The sequence below is a fragment of the Callorhinus ursinus genome, unplaced genomic scaffold, assembly GCF_003265705.2.
Source record: "Callorhinus ursinus isolate GAN/ISIS: 27379988/994484 unplaced genomic scaffold, GSC_fseal_2.0 scaffold111, whole genome shotgun sequence".
NCBI classification, from domain to species: Eukaryota; Metazoa; Chordata; class Mammalia; order Carnivora; family Otariidae; genus Callorhinus; species Callorhinus ursinus.
This window is the reverse complement of record NW_027397173.1, coordinates 993916-1013304: the sequence shown is the minus strand read 5'-3', so window position 1 is coordinate 1013304 and position 19389 is coordinate 993916. Positions and strand designations below refer to the sequence as shown.

The following is a 19389-nucleotide window of genomic DNA, read 5'->3' as shown; positions in this document are numbered from 1 at the left end:
GTCTCTGCAGCCGGCTTCCCCGCTCTGATACCTGGGAGCTCTGGCGCACTCAGGCACCCCCGGTCTCTCCGTGACCCCAAGGGTCCTGAGACGACACTGTCCCGGGAGGATTCCACCCCCTGCTTAGCCACTGCAGCGACGTCCCTCCGCCGAGCCAACTTCTAAAAGGTCCGATTTTGTGCTCCGCGGCTCTAGCACTTGCCAGAAGCGGCCGGCGGAGGCCCCTCCCCCGCCGTCTATCCTCCCGAATATCGCCTCGGATTCACTTCTCCGCACGCCCTACCTTCCAGTAAGTGGTCGCTTCTCTGTTCAGAGAGTTGTTGCTACTCTCCTGTTCGATCTCCTGTTGAGTTCGTAGGTGTTCAGAATGGTTTGATCCCTATTCAGCTGAATTCCTGAGACCAGACGAAATCTAGGTCTCCTACTCCTCCGCCATCTTGCTCCCCTCCCATCGGGTGCATAAATATTTACAATGGTTGTATCTTCTTGTTGGATTGTCTCCTTTATTATTATATAGTGTCTTTCTTTGTCTCTTGTTACAGTCTTTATTTTGACATCTATTTTGTCTGAGAGAAGTACTGTATCTCCAGCTTTCTTTTGACATCCATTTGCACAATAAATGTTTCTCCATCCCCTTGCTTTCAATCTGCAGGTGTCTTTAAGGTTTAAAATGAGTCTCTTGTAGACAGCATATACATGGGTCTTGTTTTTTTATTCATTCTGCTACCCTGTATCTTTTTTAAAAATTTATTTAAGTAAGTCTACACCCCACATGGGGCTCGAACTCACAACCCCAAGATGAAGAGTTGCATGCTCTTCTGACTGAGCCACTGGAACGTTTAGTCCATTTACATTCAGAGATTACTGATAGTTATGTATTTATTGCCATTTTATTACTTATTTTGTGGTTGTTTCTGAAGTTTTTCTTTCTTCTCTTTCATTGTTTGCTGGTTTTCTTTAGTGATATATTTGGATTTCTCTCTCTTTATTCTTTGCATATTTGTTAGTGGTTTTTGATTTGTGGTTACTATTAGCTTTTTTTTTTTTTAAGATTTTATTTACTTGGGGCACCTGGGTGGCTCAGTCCTTAAGCGTCTGCCTTCGGCTCAGGTCATGATCCTGGGGTCCTGGGTTCGAGCCCCGCATTGGGCTCCCTGCTTGGCGGGAAGCCTGCTTCTCCCTCTTCCATTCCCCCTGCTTGTGTTCCCTCTCTTGCTATGTCTCTGTCAAATAAATAAAATCTTAAAAAATCTTAAAAAAAAAAAAAAAAAAGAATTTACTTATTTGACAAAGAGAAAGTGAGCACAAGCAGGGGGAGCTGGAGAGGGAGAAGCAGGCTCCCCGCCAGGCAGGGAGCCCAATGCAGAGCTCGAACCCAGGACTCCGGGATCAGGACCTTAGCAGAAGGCAGATGCTTAACCGACTTAGCTACCCACGTGCCCCCTATTAGGTTTTTATATAACATCTTCTGCATATATGTCTATATTGAGTTGATGGTTGTTTAAGTTTGGACCAACTCTTTACTCCTCTTCTCCCTATCTTTTAGGTATATGGTGTCATATTTCACATCCTTTTATTTTGTGAGTTCCTTGACTGAGTTTTTACTGAAATGTTCTTTTTACTGCTTTGTGTTTCCTACTTTCATAGTGTCATTTCTGGTCTTTCCCTTCCACTCAAAGTGCCCCCTTAATATTTCTTGCAGGGCTGGTTTAGTGGTCATGAACTCATTTTTTGTCTGGGAAATCTATCTCTCCTTCTATTTTGAATGACAGCCTTGCTGGATAGAGTATTCTTGGCTAAAGATTTTCCCCATTTAGCCCTTTGAATATATCATGCCATTCCCTTCTAGTTTGAAAAGTTTCTACTGAAAAGTCTGCTGAAGGCCTTATGGGGTTTTTCCTCGTATGTAACTATCTTCTTTTGTCTTGCGGCTTTATTTTTTCTTTATCACTACATTTTGCCATTTTAATTACAATATGCCTTAGTGGGGATCTGCTTTTGTTGATTCCATTGGGGGGGTTCCCTCTGTGCTTCTTAGATCTGGTTATCTGTTCCCTTCCCCACATTAGGGAAGTTTTCAGTATTATTTCCTCAATTAAATTTTCTGCCCCCTTTTCCCTCTCTTCTGGGATCTATATAATATGTCTGATGGAGTCAATGATTTCCCTAAGTCTATTCCTGCTTTGTATAATTTATCTTTTCTTAAACTTGATTACTTTCTAATACTCTGTGTTCTAAGTCATTAATTCATTCCTCTGCTTCTTCCAACCTGCTGTTCATTCCATAAAGCATCGTTCTCATTTTGCATATTGAACCCTTTATGTCTATTATGTCATTTATCTCCGTGTTAATCGTCTCACTGAGGCCTTCCGCTCTTTTCTCAAGTCGAGCAAGTATCTTTATGATCATTACTTTAAATTCTCTATCAGGCATGTTACTTTTATCTGTCTTACTTAGATGTCTGGCTGTGGCCTTATCTTGTTCTGTCATGTGGAATAAATTTCTGTCTTCTCATTTTCTCTAGGTCTCTATGCCTGTTTCTATGTGTTAGGAAAGCCAGATACGTCTCCTATTCTTGAGGGTAATGGCTTTATGAAGAAGAGGTTCTGTAGTGTTCTGTGGTGTAGTGTCCCATGTTCCCTGGGACCTGGCATTTCAGAGTGTCTCCAGTGTGTGCTGTGTGCACTCTGCTATTGGGTCCTGGCCACTTTTCCTTCAGGCCAGTCATCTGCAGAGACTCTCTTAGTTGTGGGTAGTGTTTAGTCCCTGGCCCAAATGTGGCCGGTTTTGACTAGGTGTGCTCTGGTCTGCTTAACTAGGTGTGCTCTCGTCTGCTTGTGAAATGATACCTATCTACACCACTGCTGAAACCGAGGTCCCCCCAAATTCCCACAACAGGAGACATGGTGTGAGCAGGGGTTTGGGTCAGTCTCCTGGCAGAGGGGCTCCAACACCCTGGGACTGAGACAAGCATGACTGGGAGGGGCAATTCCACCAGAGTGGGGGTGGGGGTGGTGGGACTTGGTGTAAGTAAGTTACCTAGTGAGTGTCAGCACCGTGCCGGGTCTCCCAGGTGGTCCTGTGCGTTTGCTGAGGGGTAGGGGAGAGAAATGGTGCCTGCCAGTTCCTTAGTTCTCAGAGGGGTCTCTGTGAATGCTGCCTCTCTGCAACATGCTCCGAGATGAGCAAATAACCTCCGCACTGTGTGCCCCAGGTGCTCTTCAGATAGCTGTTTCCACACTGTATGTCTGCAAGCTGTTTACCCGCCTTTTCTCCAATACCAGTACAACGTCCCTGGGTTCTACCCCAGCCAAGCCTGTTGACCTTTAAAACTCCAGGCTTTAAGTAAGCCCCGCTGGTTGCAGGAAGTCATGAAATTTGGCCCCTCTCACTTTCCAAGTCAATTCCTGTGGGGGTTCGTCTTCCCCGTGTGCTCCCCTGTGTGCTAGTCCGTCTCTTGCCCTTCTCTGCAATCATGGCTCCCTCCCCACCACCGCAGCCATGATCCGTTTCTCTCCCAAACCATCCATGTCTCCACACCTCCTACCTTCTTTGATGTAGCCTCTTTTCTCCCTTTAGTTGTAGAATTTTTCAGTCAGTCTTCAGGTTGACTTCTGGGGTATTTAGGTGTTGATGGGACAAGGCGAGCCTAGGATCCTCCTATTCCATCACCATCTTCCCTTCCAGTCTTTTTAGATAATTTTGAGGATACAATTCCCATTTTGGGAAGTCAAATTTTTTTCCAAATTTTTATTTTGCCAACTGAAACTACCTGGCCCCAGCAGCTCCTCTCCACTAAGCTGTGGACAGAGACAGGAGCCCCAGAAATGTGAGGCTGCCTGAGACTCACGTGAGGTCCCTCCCATGCCGCTACCAATAAGGCCCCCAGAGCGTCTCCCACACCAAAACTGAACAAAAGCAAAAAGAGCAGAAGGTGCTAGGGGAGGGATGACTTTGGTGAGGACCCTGCTATGCTCATGCAGGAGGGTGGGAGGGCTGCATATCTATACCCTAAGAATTGTACACTGAGTGTGCAGTGCAGGAGGAAGATGGTGTCCAGGGAGGGGGGTACGGAGACAGAAAACAGACATGATGGATTCCAGTTACGCTCTAAAACCACAAATGAACTGTGGACGGAATCAGCATCCAAGTGATAATTGTTAAAAGCAAAGACAGTTTTTATTCTGATTGGAGAGAAAAGGCAATTTTATACCTAGAGGGTAAGATGAACACAAGAAGTTGTCTAGGGGTGGAAGAGGGGACAGGAGGTTCAGTACGGTGACAAGCAATGGGACAGTACTACTTCTGCCCTGTGGTAAATCTGCCCCTGGGGTGGGTATGAGGAGTGCAATGGCCTTTAGAAGCCTCGAAACCTTAGCATCACAATGCAATCCCGTGCTCACACACTCATGCCTTAGCTTCCCATCCAATCCTTATGTTTTCCCCTTGAGAAGGGGTGTCACCCACCAACCCACTCTCCCCTGTGTAGGACAGACTAGGCCATAAGTCACACCTGGCCCCAGATGGCAACAAATCCCAACGTCAGTGCTCACCTCTGCGGGGCCTGGATTAAAACTTAGTGTGCCACAAGAGGCTACCCAGCAGCCAGGCCCCAGGGTCCCATACCTGATAAATGGCTTCATCACAAGCATTCTGAAGGCCCAGGTTCACCATTGTGTTCTGCAGTGTGCGGCCCATGTAGAATTCCAGGGAAAGATAATAGATGCGCTGAGGAGGCAAAAGAAAGCATCTCAGATTTCGTATTCCATCCCCGCACACAAGGAAGATTAGGGTGATGAGCAAATTCATAAGAGCACCTCCTTAGGTGTTTCATTTGGGCTACCCACACACCCCCAAATGGGCTCACTCCCTATGCCAAGCCTTGGCCAACTTCAGCTTTCCAAGGGCAGCATTCAGGACCCTTCTACCGCAGAGCCTCTGCTCAGTGCCCTGCTGGATATAAGTTGGCCTCCCCCAGATGGCAGGAGGCAGGGCAGGGCAGCGCTGGTGAATAAGGCTCCCAGAATAGAAAGAGCCAGGTCTGAACGTAGCTTGGCCTCTTCCCCACCATGGGCCCTTGAGTAAATGACCTCTTCACCTCTCTAACACAGGATAAAACAACCCTGTGACGGGGGAGTACTCTCAAGTATTAACAGCTTCTAACACCCACATTAAGTACTCAGTAAACATCACCCAGTCAACACAACTGGATGGATGGATGGATACATCCATTTCCCCTGGGCCCAAGTCTGGGTAGTGCCTGCTGCCTGACTCAGGGGGACTGGGATATGTGACAGTCCCTGTAAACAAGAAGGAGGGCCACCCACACTCACTGGGGGCTGAGTGGGGTTCTAAGCCCTTCCCATGAGTGGTACCAATTACTCCTCACAACCCCCCAGTGGGCCCTGAGGCAGCAGTGGTTGAGCCACACTCTGGCCCTCAGAGTCTTGCTCTTACGCGGGACTCCATGCTGCTTCCTGCCATCAAAAGTAAAGCCTGGGAAAATAAATGGGGACAAAGGGAGAAATGTTCCTTACGGGAGAATTCCAGTGAATGTACGCAGATGGAACGAGGGGGAGAGAAAACCACCGGGCACCGCACAATGTGACTGCCGCGGACAGCAGCCCCCGCTGGAGCCTGACACCGGAGGGCACAGCTTTCCAGACGAACGGGGTATCTGCCGGCCTCCAACGTCTCCCCCACAGTATTCATAGATTACCATGGTGGTGTTAACAAATGTCCGGAAATTCTGATATCCTTCCCCCCAGTGGGTGGTGCCCAATTCCCTCCCCGAGGGGGGCTGGATTGGGGTGACTCCCATCTACTAAACAGTCTGGGACGGGAAACCATAACTTCACAGGCGAGGGACCTGGCTGTGCCACCTTCCTCAGGTGACAAGGATAATACCATCAGTGCCAGGTTATGGTGATATGCTGTGATGAGAAGGTGCTCTGTGGTATTCTTTCCAAGCACCGCACCCAGACTAATCAGAAAAGAGCCTTGCACAGGCCCCTATCTAAGGGTCATTCATCAATTTGCCAAGGTCATGAAAGACAAGGAGAGACCAACAACCATCACAGATGGGAGAAGATTAAGGAGACATAATAACTAGGGGACCCCGGATGTGATCCAGAGACAGAGACAGTATTAGAGGAAAAAGTGGTAAAATCCGAAGAAAGTGCTGAGCCAGTGCGAGCTCATTTTGATAACCGTGCTATGGTCATGCAAGGAGAGAGTGCGACACAGTACTCCACACTATCTTTGTGACCCTCTGCAAATCTACTCTTGCTCCTAAATAAAAAGTTACAAAGCAAAACCAGGCCTTGAAAAGGGGTGTGTCTGTGACTGTGTGCACATGCACAATGATGAGTGTGTGTGTGTCTCGGATTCAGATGTGAATCCATGGGGAAGTATGGACTGGACTGGACTATGATTTTCTCTTTCCAGCAGGCTAAAATTTTCAAAATACAATTTAAAAAACATCAGCTTCTCTCCCTGCTGCAGAATGCAGGGAGAGAATTCACTTTCCACAGACTGTCGGCAGGGCTTCTTGGCCAGGGTTTTACTGGGATGTCCTGTCTTTACAGGGCAACCTGCCTGAGCCACTTTCGGACTCGCATTCCGTGCAGTGACCCTCTTAAACTATATGTCTTTATACCCTATTTAGAATTCTGACCAACAGCTGACCAGAAACCTTTTGAGAAAATTGCACAGTTTCAGTTTCAGCAGTGTCGCCCTCTGGGTTTTTACAGCCACGTTCATACCATTATATCACACTTTCATGCAGCAGTTTTTAGACAATTCTCCTCAGAACCAAGAAGCAGCTTCAGAGGGTGAGCCAAGGTAGAAAGGGGCTCCCAATTTGCAAAATACACAGGCAAGGGAACAAAGAAAATGGAGATAACCCATGTCAATGGATTGGAAGGCTTACCACTGATAAGATAGCAATACTTCCAAAATGGATCTACAGATTCAACATAATCCCTGTCAAAATTCCAGCGGGCTTCCTTGCAGATTGATAAACTGATTCATTAGATGGATTAGGTGGATCAATCAGACGGAAATGCAAAGGATCTGGAACAGTCAAAACAATCTTGAAAAAGGACAAAATTGGAGGACTTACACTTCTTAATCTCAAACCTTATTACAAAACTACAGTCAGCAAGACTGTGTGGTACTGGCATAGGCGTGGACACACAAGGCAATGGAATAGGGGCCCAAAATCAACCCTCACATTTATGGTCAACTGATTTTCAACAAGCATGCCCTGATAATTCAGTCGGAGGAATAATCTCTTTAACAAATGGTGCTGGGACAACTGGATATTCACATGCAAAAGAATGAAGTTGAGCTCCTACCTCACACCATATACAAACATTAATTCGAAGTAGATCAGAGATCTAAATGTAAAAAACCATTCAACTTTGAGAAGAAAACACAGAAGTAAATCTTCATGACCTTGGAATAGGCAATGGTTTCTTTTGTATGACACCAAAAGAAAAAACAGATAAATTAGACTTCATCAAAATTAAAAACTTTTAATAACATGAAGAAAGTAAAAAGGATGGGAAGGAACAGAATGGGAGAAAATATTTGCAAATCATATAACTGACAAGAGATTTGTATCTAGAATATATATACAACTTAATAATAAAAAGACAACCCAATGGTTTGTTGGCAAAGGATCTGAACAGACATTTCTGTAAAGAAAATACACAGTGCCGGGGCACTTGGGTGGCTCAGTCATTAAGCGTCTGCCTTCGACTCAGGTCATGGTCCCAGGGTCCTGGGATCGAGCCCCGCATCGGGCTCCCTGCTCAGCGGGAAGGCTGCTTCTCCCTCTCCCACTCCCCCTACTTGTGTTCCCTCTCTCGCTGTCTCCCTGTCAGATAAATAAAATCTTAAAAAAAAGAAATCAAGTACCAATATATGCTACAATAAGAAGGAACCTAGAAAATATTACACTAGATGAAAGAAGCCAGTCACAAAGGATCACATTATATGATTCCCTTTATAAAATATAGATAACCCTATAGAAAGAAAGTAGATTAGTAGCTGCCTAACTAGGAGCAGGTAGGGAGTTTGGGGTGGGTGATAGCTAAAAGGTGTTAGTTTCTTTCTGGGGGTAGTGCAAATGTTCTAATATTGACTGTGGTGATGATGGCCCAACTCTGTGAATATACTGAAACCACTGAATTGTATACTTTAAATGGGTGAATTGCATGGTATCTGAATTTTTATCTCAAAGCTGTTACCAAAAAATATAAAATATTAGGGGCACCTGGGTAACTCAGTCAGTTAAGCATTCAACTCTTGATTTCGGCTCAGTTCATGATCTCAGGGTCCTGGGATTGAGCCCCGTGTTGGGCTCTGCACTCAGCAGGGAGTCAGCTTGAGGATTCTCTCTCCCTCTCCCTCTGCCCCTCTCTGCCCCGTGCATGCTCTCTGTCCGATAAATAAATAAATCTTTTAAAAATATATATATACCTAAAATAGTAGAAATAATGTACAAAATTTTGACAGAGTACAGTAAAATAAATGTTGTACATTAAGTAGAACACTTCCAATTGTAAAGATGATAGAATAAAAATGCTTCTGCCCATTTTTCCCTAAAACACACTGATGGGAAGTCAGAACAGGGAGAACTAAATTAGAAAACTGGCTCTCATACCTGGCAACCACCAAGTTGCAAGGGGAGGACAAGGGTGATTGTCCACTGCTGGCCTCTGCTTTTCTCAAGCCGAGGAATGGATAAAGCACTTTACACTCACATGCATGTGCACTCACACACACCCACAGATGCATGCATTCGTGTACACAGCCACACATGGGCACATGCATGCATGCACACTCACATGCACTCACACCTGTACACAATTCACGCACTTGCACACATGCACTCACACATGTGGATACACACAAAAACATGTACACACTCATAAATCTGGGGACCAAGGAAGGGCTGTTCCCTCCAGGCTGCACATACCCTCCAGGTCCCTGCCCCATTATCCAGTTGCAAACAGCTAGTTCAGGAAGAATTCCCTCCACTCAGGGAGATAGAACTCAGGATCTACATCCTGAAATTTAAAACAGGAAAACTTGCCCCTTTGAGGCTGCATGGAAAAAAAAATAATAAAAAAATAAAACAGGAAAACAGAACAAGGAAATAAAATGGGCAAACAACACCCAGCATTTATCAAGAGACAAATACAATTTGTTAGTACAGACTAATCCAAGATGTCAAGAAACACTGATAAGGTAACAAAAGGACAGCACCAAGCCCTGGGAAGAAAAATAAATAAGTGATAAAACCGCCATAGAAATGGAGGTACCACTAAATGCAAAACAGGGGCAAGGCTGGAAACAAAGACCTGGCTGGAAAAGTGAACAAAATGTGGGAGAAGCATGAAAAAGATTGGAGAGGAAAATATCCATATGGAATCCAAAGACTACCTAACATCTGCATGATTAGTGTCCCTGAAGAAAGGACCCGAATAAAACATTAAAAACATTTTTTCACTATAATTGAAGAAAACTTTCCATACACAGCTGAATCTACCAATTCAAAGAGAATGCATATGTACAAAAAAACCATGCCAAGTTCTGTCTTTGACAGACTTTCCTCACTTTCCTGAGACACAAACTCAGCAGCGCAGTGAGTGAATCCACAGCCACGCGGAGGACAGCCGCTGTCACCACTGCTCATGGCCCATTGCTTCTTCTCAGACGCTATTTACTCTGCACTTGAACTGAGTTATTGTCATATGGTGTTTCCATAGCATTGCGCCGCCCCTCCCTCCAGACAGGGCTTAGCCACCGGAGAGAACACCAGAGCCCAACAAAACCCAGCTGTCTGAGAAGAGTGTGAGTGAAGGTTTCAAGCACAATCATGTCCTGTTCCTCTGTATACATGAAGGCTTGCTTCTCCCCCTTGTAACTACTTTTGAGGTTCTCCCCAAGAGGCTTCTTAACAAGTTGGCACTCAGGAATATGATCAAGACGTTTTTATGTTGCCTTTAACTAGAACGTGTATTTTTATTTTATTTATTTATAGAGAGAGCGCATGTGCACGTGCACAATGTGGGGAGGGGCAGAGGGTGAGGGAGAGAGAGAATCTCAAGCAGGCTCCACACCCAGCTGGATCTCGTGACCCTGAGGATCATGACCTGAGCCAAAATCAACGGTCGGACACTGAACCGACTGAGCCACCCAGGAGCCCCACAGAAACATGTATTCTTAAAGTTGTAGTTGTAGTTCCATCTCTGCTAAAGTCTCTAACTTTGAACTAGCACCGTGAAACAGCTTGATTATCTTTTTGTAAGGGATGGGTACCGAGGCATAAAATGTTGGGCCTCATCTTAAAATCTTTCAGTCTTTCTTTCTCCTCCCAAGTTGAGCACAGATGTCAAGGGCTCTGTAGTTTATTTAATTCTGCAAAGAGCTCCAGGGAGCCTCCCAATGCACCTCTGCATAAGAGGGGAGCAGAAGCAGTGACACTGGGGCTCCCTGGATACCACCCACCCAGGGGGCTCTACGGCAGGCACTGCTCATCTGCCCAGCTGGAACTCTGCGTTCTGACCTGTGGCATGTTTTCTGGTGTTGCTGTGTAATTTGTTCTAAGAACTTTTATAATTTCTTCAAATGTACTGAAATGGTTTTCCCCAGTTTCCTTAAGATGGTTCAGAGTAAAGGCAAACTAAAGTAGGCTTGCCAGCAGCACGGCCCAAGGAGATGCACACACTTTTGAATCGCGCATGCTCAGGTCCAATCCTGGCTCCTGGCCTGGCCAGTCAGGTGGCCTAGATCCCTTCACCTCTCTGAGAAACACCATGTCTACCCTAAATATAACAAAGGGCTAGCTCTGAACTCAGGCAATATTGGTCCCCTTGCCAGGCCAGATTTTCAGGGAGAGTAATGGAACCTAATTAGCAGGGTGGCAATTTTGGACAAAACCACCTGAGGGCTCAGGCTTGGCATAAGAAAAAGCGTAGCAGGCTCACCTGCAAAGGGCCAGCTCCTCAGTGTCCCCAAACTCTGTTGCTGCTGCTGCTACGGGACCAGGGTCACCCCAGGCCTGGCCCAGCATCTTTCCACCCCTCGTACCCCCCAGCTTCCCCAGCCACCATCTGTGCAACTGTGGACAGGGACGCCCAGCTCAAGGAGTGCTGGCTGAAAAACCAGACACTCTCCTGCTTCAGCCTGAGAGAGACAGGGACCCCTTTAACCCCTCTACAGCAGCCTGGGGGCCTGCCGCCTAGGGTGCTGAGCTGGGCTGTTGACTTTCTTGTATGGTCCCTTCTTGCAATACCACTGTAACACATATTAAGTGGCTTAGAGGCAGCCTCATTTTTTTTCAATTGGGTTTATTTATTACTTGCATAGCCTATACCGATAGGTAACATCACAGAAAAACATAAAGCTCCCTGACATAAAGAGATGAAAGGATGCGCAACACAAATACTACACAACACAGTAATCTCCTAAACACAATTTAGGAAGTAAGGAACTCGAATTGTGGAGCTGGAGCTGAATAGCAACAGGCAGAGCCTCATTTTCTCTTTACACGACGGAGAGTCAATAACAGAACTGAACTTTTACAGACTGCCAATTTCTTTTCCCTCGCCAAAAGGGCTGCTGAGAGTCTTTGTTTAACAGAAGGCTCTAAACGCTCTGCAGGAAAAGGAAAAAAGAACTTCTCCAACATTCAGGGCACCAAAACACAGACTGGGGCAAATGTTTTCACCGAGAAGAACCAGATTCTGGCCAGAGACGTGTCAGCTGCGCCCAGGAGAAGACAGCAGCACTCCCCTTCTCTACCAGACTCTGTGCCTCGTCTTCCCACGCTAGCTGCCACCTCGCCATGGCTAAGCAGAGTGGCCCCCAGGGCAGACTGCCAGCTCCCTGCCAGACAGAGACCACCGACCCAACAAGAGGCCAGCTCTGGTGGGCTCCCCAGCCTCTCCAAAGGCACCAGGGCCACTCTGCCCTTGCCAGCCCGAAGGGGAGACTGCTAGGGGGCAGCAGTCTGTCCCCACCCCACCCTGCCACCACACAGCTGAGGCTCGTCCTAGTATTCACTGGCCATGTCACAGCACCCATTCTGCTGTGTCAGAGGGGTTTTTTGGAGGGTCACACTGAAAACAGCTTTATGAAACCCCTACTCTGTTTGCCATAAGGATGTTGAGCATTCTCTCTCTCTTTTTTAAATGATTTTATTTATTTGAAAATAGAGAAGGGCAAAGGAAGAAGCAGACTCCCCACTGAACAGGGAGCCTGCTGTGGGACTCGATCCCAGGACCCTGGGATCATGACCTGTGCTGAAGGCAGACGCTTAACCAACTGAGCCACCCAGGCGCCCCTATTATCTCATCTCTTAAACTCCCAATCTATGAAGTCACACTCAAGCACTTTCTTTTAGGATTAAGTGCCAGGGAAACTTGGCTTCCTATGAGTAACTGGCAGATTTTTGTCTCAATGTGGATTACGGATTTCCTTTTTCACTTTAGGTACTGGTACCTTGGACTAGAACACAGGTCTGTTTACAAAGTCAATTTGGAAACCGTAAAATATAATAATAGAATCTAAGAACTTACAGGGATCACAGAGATCACTCAGCTCTGCAGGGAACAGATTTACTTTGTGCTCCATGACATTACATTTTACACTCCCCTGCCTTCTGCCTTCCATGCTGTTAAGCTCTACAAAATATCTACTCACTCCCACCCAGTGCCAATCATGCAAGTCTCCTTATCAAAGCCAGGGAAGCCAGAGCTGAATCAATTTATGTGAAGTGATCTGGACTATGCCGAAGTAGATTTATAACCTGTGTGGTCCTAGTCAGCACTTTAACTGAGCTACTTCCACCTTCCATTTTAAATCTTTCAAGGCTAAGAAGACACTCAGCTAGAACTGAAATCACATATAATTCCTACACCAGGAGATCCTGTCCAAGACACGGTTGACCAAACTTCTCTTGTAGTCTGATTACCTTGCTAAATTTGTGTTCATTTCTCTTCCCTTTACTGTGTCTTTTTTTTTTTTTTTTAAGATTTTATTTATTCACGAGAGACAGAGAGAGAGGCAGAGGGAGAAGCAGGCTCCCCAAGGAGCAGGGAGCCCGATGCGGGGCTCGATCCCAGGACCCTGGGATCATGACCTGAGCCGAAGACAGATGCTTAATCATCTGAGCCACCCAGGCGCCCCCCTTTACTGTGTCCTAAGAACCCCATCCTGTAATAAGGTAGGAAAAAAGTCAGTTATTGTCTGTTGCTGATTTGCTTCTGTCTCAGAATGTGCAGATTTCTAAATGGCTTAAAGCTTTGATTTAATGAAAAATTAGGGGGGCGCCTGGGTGGCTCAGTTGGTTGAGCGACTGCCTTCGGCTCAGGTCATGATCCTGCAGTCCCAGGATCGAGTCCCGCATCGGGCTCCCTGCTCAGCGGGGAGTCTGCCTCTCCCTCTGACCCTCCCCCCTCTCATGTGCTCTCTCTCTCTCTCTCTCATTCTCGCTCTCTCAAATAAATAAAATCTTAAAAAAAAAAGAAAAATTAGGTACAATCTGAAAAGACATAAAGTTCTCCCAATTGTCTTATTTGTATTTCTTATTAGTTGTGCAACTGGCAAAGCTATAGGAGATCCAGAGGTGGCAGCACCATGTCAGTGTGAATGTCCTGGGTTTACTCATTCATGGTGTTTGTCTAACAGAGTCTCCCTGATTTTTGGAAGCACACACTTACATTTTTAAGGGTAAAGGAGCATCAAGTCTGCAACTTACTTTGAAATGGTTCAGAGAAAAAATGTATTAATATATAAAGAGACATAAGAAATGTGTTAAAATATTTAATGTTTGGGAATTGCATGAAGAAAGGGAATTTATTGTATTATTTCTGCAACTTTTAAGTCTGATGTCATATAAAATAGAATTTTTTAAAAAGTCATTTACAAAGGTCTGGGATTCAGAAGCGAGGTCAGTTACGATATTTCATAAAAATACAAAGGGTCTTTGTAGCCATCTAATACCAGCCCCTGATGTTAGAGTTCTTCAGAGAAACAGAATCAAGAGGATATATATATAGATTTATTTTAAGGAATTGGCTCACACAATTGTGGAGGTCTGAGACTAAAATCTGATGAGGGAGGGAGGACTGCATTTGCAGTCCAAAGGCAGTCGGCTGGCAGAATCCCTTCCTGCTGCGGAGGGTGAGCGTGGGGGGTGGGGGTATCAGTTTTTGTTCTATTAAGGTCTTCAACTGATCGGATGAGGCCCACCCACATTACAGAGGGTAATCTGCTTGACTCAACGTCCATTGACTCAAATGTTAATCTAAAAAAATACCTTCACAGAAACATCCAGAATAGTATTTGATCAAATTTCTGGACACTGTGGCCCAGACAAGGTGACACAGTAAATAAACCATCACAGCTCTTAAGAGCAGAGCCAAACTGTCTTCTTCAAAAAATCATAGCACACACTCTGAGAGGCTTCTTAATCTCATAAAATGATGGCTTAACCCTACCTTCCACTTGCCGAGCTGTCAGGTTAATCAGCAACACAAAACATCTGTCCATCGTCAAGCTTCTAGCCAGAGAAAATAACTGAGCGGTATCAGGGAAGCCTGCCCATGGGATACAAGGTCAACTTCACAAGACAAGTGGAAACATATCAAAACTGGGTGTGTTAAAAAGATTCCAGTGGCTCGTCCAATCAGTAAAAGAAAATCTTGTAAGTGGAGGCTGTGGGCAGCCAAGGCTGCAAAAACACTGCTCTAGATCATCTTCCTTTAACTCCTGAATCCAGCCAAACCCTAAGATTAATCGTATTCATTATGATTATCTTATTAGAAATATTTAAGACTGCAGTTTGGGTCCATGGTGGAGCTCTCTTTCCTTAATCTACCATCATGGCTATGCCATGAGCTTATGGCAAAGAGGCATTAGTAAACAGACTCATCCACTGCCTGGATGTAGTAGGCCAGCTGTCCTCATTCTACACTACCCACTTTAAAATCCCATAGAAGATATCTCACACCTGCTCATTCTAGCAATTATCACGGAGATCCCATGACTCCCATAAGTGGACATGAGCTGCCATTTGCTTTGATTGCCAGAACTTACATCTGCACTTTGTGTCCTGACCTTGCCCTTGAATGCAACCTGTTTCTCTACCCTTACTCTCTGGCCCCAACCTTCTCTTTGAGGTCTTCTATTAGTTTGAACCTTCTGTGTCATGCCTTGCTTAAGCATTCTCTGATTCTTTTAGGGTAGAGATGGAATGTCAATATAAAATGGAAACATTTTATAAGCAAACACAAAGCCACAACTTTTTACCATAGCGAGGGACCTCAGAAATGGATTACCTCGTTCCACCCACCCACCCTCCATTTTAAAAGATGAAAAAACGGAGGCCAAGCAAGATTAAGAAATCCAGCCAAGTCCAAGGTCTCACAGACGGAATGGTAAAGCCAGGACTAAAAGGAGCTTGGACTCATGTAAGCCATCCCTCCCCATCCAGCTCTTTCCTATTCCTGAATTCAGGGTGGAATTCCAGCTCTGGAGTTTTATCCCAGACTCCTGGCCTTGCCATTACCTCAGAGAATCCTTGAACCATCTTCAGAACTAAGCACTGCCTCCTGCCACCCGCCAACATCTCAATTTTAGCCAGGTTTTTTGACTTGACTTGCCACGCTAGTTGCCTGAAAAATCTTTCTCTGAGCACAAGTTTCATTTGTTTCTGCTGTTGCCAAAAATAGAAGGCTAAAAGGTTCTGAAACAATAGGTACACCACGATACAATTTTGTGTAATAAAAGCGGTGTTGCTACCAGTGTAGAAAAAAGATGTAGGACACAAAATGTTTATAGCATTTATCATGTTATTACTCGGTGTTGAGAGAGATTAAAATTAATTTTTTCCTTCCGGCTTATGTTTTCCAATTTTTCCTCCAATAATCATAACTTGCATAATTGTCTGGAAGACAAAAAAATTAAGTAAAAGCACTCTAACTTATTAAATATAGGTCATTCAGCTACCCCAGTCAGAAGTGCAGTGGTACAAGTCCCCGAGGTCATTCCCAGGCTGGGGTGCAGCTATGCAGGATTTTTATTGGGAGCCTACCTCCCGTCAGGTTCTGACCCTTGTGGGGCTTGTTTCGGGCCCATTATAAGCAAAGAGAAAAAGGAGAGGAGGAGCTTATTTTTCAACGTGAATTAGCCAGACTGAAATACTTAACTTCCAATTTTCCGTTTTAAATGGCCTTCCTATCCAGAACAGGCAAACAACCTTCCACTTACAGGCTCTGTGGTTTCTTTAAAAGACAAAACTTTCTGCCTGTAGTCACCACAGCAAACAACCAAAACTCAAACCTCTCCGTGAGGACTGGGAAAGCCATTTTGTTAGAGGAATTAATTCTGTTCATGAAAGGTCCCTTCTGTAATCCCTGAGCCTCACTGTCCTTTTCAGGATCTAATTATACATAAACACTCTAATGGGAATGCAAGGTTTTGGGGTGTGTCCTGGTCCAGGACCAGGAAAATGTCCTTGAGTGTGCAGGCAAAGCTGTACCCTTGTCATCTGCTACACTGACAGCAAAAATGATGTTGCAAACCAGAGCTCTGCCATCAGCAAAGGATTCTGGGGGAGCCACTGCCTCTTGGCTAGTGTCCCTGGCAAAGTCATCTTAAGCCCCTGTTGTAAAAACCCGCTTTACCCATTTGGTGCCACTTCTTTCTATGCTGTCTTGCATACTAAATGTGAAGGAACCCAATTGGTATTCTAATAAATCTGTCCTCCTTACCATCTCTATTTTAGAAAAAAGAGTGCCCCAGAGTAAGTTTGGAAAAGCAATCAATCTCACTCTTAGCAATTATTAAACATTTAATGCCTCATGAAAATACTCTAAAATACTATCAACAAAGCAACTACCCACTGCCTATGTGTATACCGCAAATCAAATCTTTGCAAACTGGCTTCAGGCCTGCAAGTGTGTCCTTTCTTCACCACTCTACCTGAATATCATGGAAAGGACAATATTCTCTACAGTCAAGAGCAGGAAGAAAATCCCCAAACTGAGAGCAGATGGGTGGCCAAGAGTATGAGAGGCCTATCAAACTACGAATGGTACTGGAGAAGCATATTTACTAACCTGTAAAGCTACTGAAAAAGTTACAAATGTCAATGAATGAAATAGAAAAATCACAACACTGTACATGCAATATACTTTTAAAAATGTGTATGAAGGGCGCCTGGGTGGCTCAGTTGGTTAAGCGATTGCCTTCGGCTCAGGTCATGATCCTGGAGTCCCTGGATGGAGTCCTGCATCAGGCTCCCTGCTCAGCGGGGAGTCTGCTTCTCCCTCTGACCCTCCCCTCTTCTCATGTGCTCTCTCTCTTGCTCTCTCTCTCCCAAATAAAATCTTTAAAAAAATGTGTATGTATATTTAAGAATATACATACACATGTATGTATATTTAAGAAAAGGATCTGAAAGTACATACACCTTCAATTTAATATGGTTAAGAATAATGGAGTCACATCAGTGACTTTTCTTTGGCCTATTTTGTCTTTTTCTGCCATAAGCATAAATTTCTGCAAAATATAAAAAGTAACAATTAATCTCTGTAATTATCTAATCTCCGTGAACTTTAACCCAACAATGTTCTTCAAGGTAGGTGTGGAAATCATTAAAGACAGAGCCTTCTTTGAGGGCTCCTTCTCTGAGCTCCTGACCCCTCCTGCTTTAGCAGGCATCCTCAGTGATTTTCTTCCGATTACTGCCTAGCCAAAAACAGCCCCACAATTCCCTGCAGATGACTGAGCTCACCCACTAACAACACCAAATTGCCCAGGCCTGGTTCCAGGACCCTTTTCTCTCACACTCTGCTGCAGAAAAACAAAAGGTGGGGGGCGGGGGCAGCGGAGGAGGAAGCACCGACTCTTGCAGCCATCACGGAAGCACCCGGCTAGAAACAGGCTGGAAAATTCCGCCAGGACTCCAGGGCTCAGGAGTCGCAGGGAGCAGCGGACCCCCGCAAGACCGAGATCTTCGTGCAAAGTGTCTGCGGGCTCGCGCCTAAGCAGAGGATGCCGAGGCCAGGCCCCCCGGGGAGCCGAGTGTAGACAACACCCTAATCTGCCTACTTAGACGACCTCCTGACCGCCCGAATCCGCTCTGCTCCCGGGGTGGCAGGGCGGGAAGGACCGGACCAGGCCTGTGCAAAGCTGGCAGACCCCCGGGGAAAGGCGGTGGGAGAGACGTGACCCCAGCCAAGGCTATCCTCCTCGGCAAGAGGCCAGTGCGTGGACCACCGATGGGCTGCGGGGGCGGACAGAGGGTGGCCGTGCTCAACTTAAAGACACTCCGCAAGCACGGGCCCTACGTGCGTCTTTCTGGGAGAGAGGCGCGTCGCTCTGCTCTCTTCATAGGGGCCTGTAGCTCGGGAGACCGGCCACAACGGCTGCCCTTTTCCGGGGTGGGGACAGCGGGCGCGCAGGATGAGCGCAGTGACCCCGGCCTCACCTTGGGGTCGCGCTCGTAGTAGTGCTGCTGCGTGCGGATCCAGCGGCCCACCAGGTGGTCCCGCACAGTGTGAGCCAGCGCGAAGAAGTAGTCGCGGGGCGTGGCCACGTTGCGGTCCTTGACCAGCGTGAAGTGCAGGTGCCGATTGAAGCTCTTCCGCACCTCGGCCACGTCGCCCAGCCCCGCGATGCCGCGCACACTGATCTGCTTCCGCTTCTCGCTGTCCGTCAGCGGCTTCGCCATCGCGCCGGCGGAGGAGTAAGACAAGATGCAGAGCCGGGAGGACACGCGAACACCGAGGATGCTGCGGCGGCTCTGTCACCGGGCACTGCGGCGACGCAGCTAGCCCGGGCCGCGCCTGCGCGGTGTGCCGGGGCGGGGCCGAGAGGCGAGGGGGGCGGGGAGGTCGGTGAACCGGGGCCTCTGGAGACGCGGGGAGGTTCGAGGGGCGGGGCCTCCAGAGAGGCAGGGCAGGGTCGCTGGCCCAGGTCGTAGTCCTCGGACGTTGGCGGGGGCGTGCCGTTTCATAGGTGAGGAAGATGAAGTGATTTACCCAGGCCAACCAAGAGCGGGGGCCTGCCCCCAAGATGGCCAAGCCCGGCAGGAGGGGAGGAGACTGGAGGAGCAGGAGGACTCGGGAGTCGGAGCGTTGATCTCGCCCCTGCCTGCTCCCCACCCCCAGGGCCATGTGGGGGTGGGGTGGGGCGTACTCTGCTGTCGCAGCTTTCGGGATTTGGGGACCGGCTTCCCTCGCCCGGCCAGGGTCCCCGGCTGCCCCAGCTGGGATGCCCTGGGTGCTGGGGTGCGGCCGAGACCTGGTAAATGGGAAGGGAAACCGGGTGCATGCTAGAAATGCACCCACCGACGCCTGTTGGGCT

At 46.8% G+C, this 19389-nt stretch overlaps 1 protein-coding gene across 3 annotated transcripts in view; it reads right to left on the bottom strand.

Moving 5' to 3' along the window:
• Positions 1-18879, bottom strand: part of PYGB (glycogen phosphorylase B) — a 60715-nt gene extending 41836 nt beyond the window's left edge. For 2 of the 3 annotated variants that reach the window (XM_073889635.1, XM_025876983.2), the window contains exons 1-2: positions 18512-18879; positions 4627-4728 (exon numbers count right to left, since the gene is read on the bottom strand). In XM_073889635.1, the coding sequence (XP_073745736.1) occupies positions 4627-4728; positions 18512-18754 (345 nt within the window). In that variant the 5' untranslated portion in view covers positions 18755-18879. The remainder of the gene's footprint in view (positions 1-4626; positions 4729-18511) is intronic. The other variant, XM_025876984.2, reaches the window with a different exon arrangement.
• Positions 18880-19389: the final 510 nt, after the last annotated feature.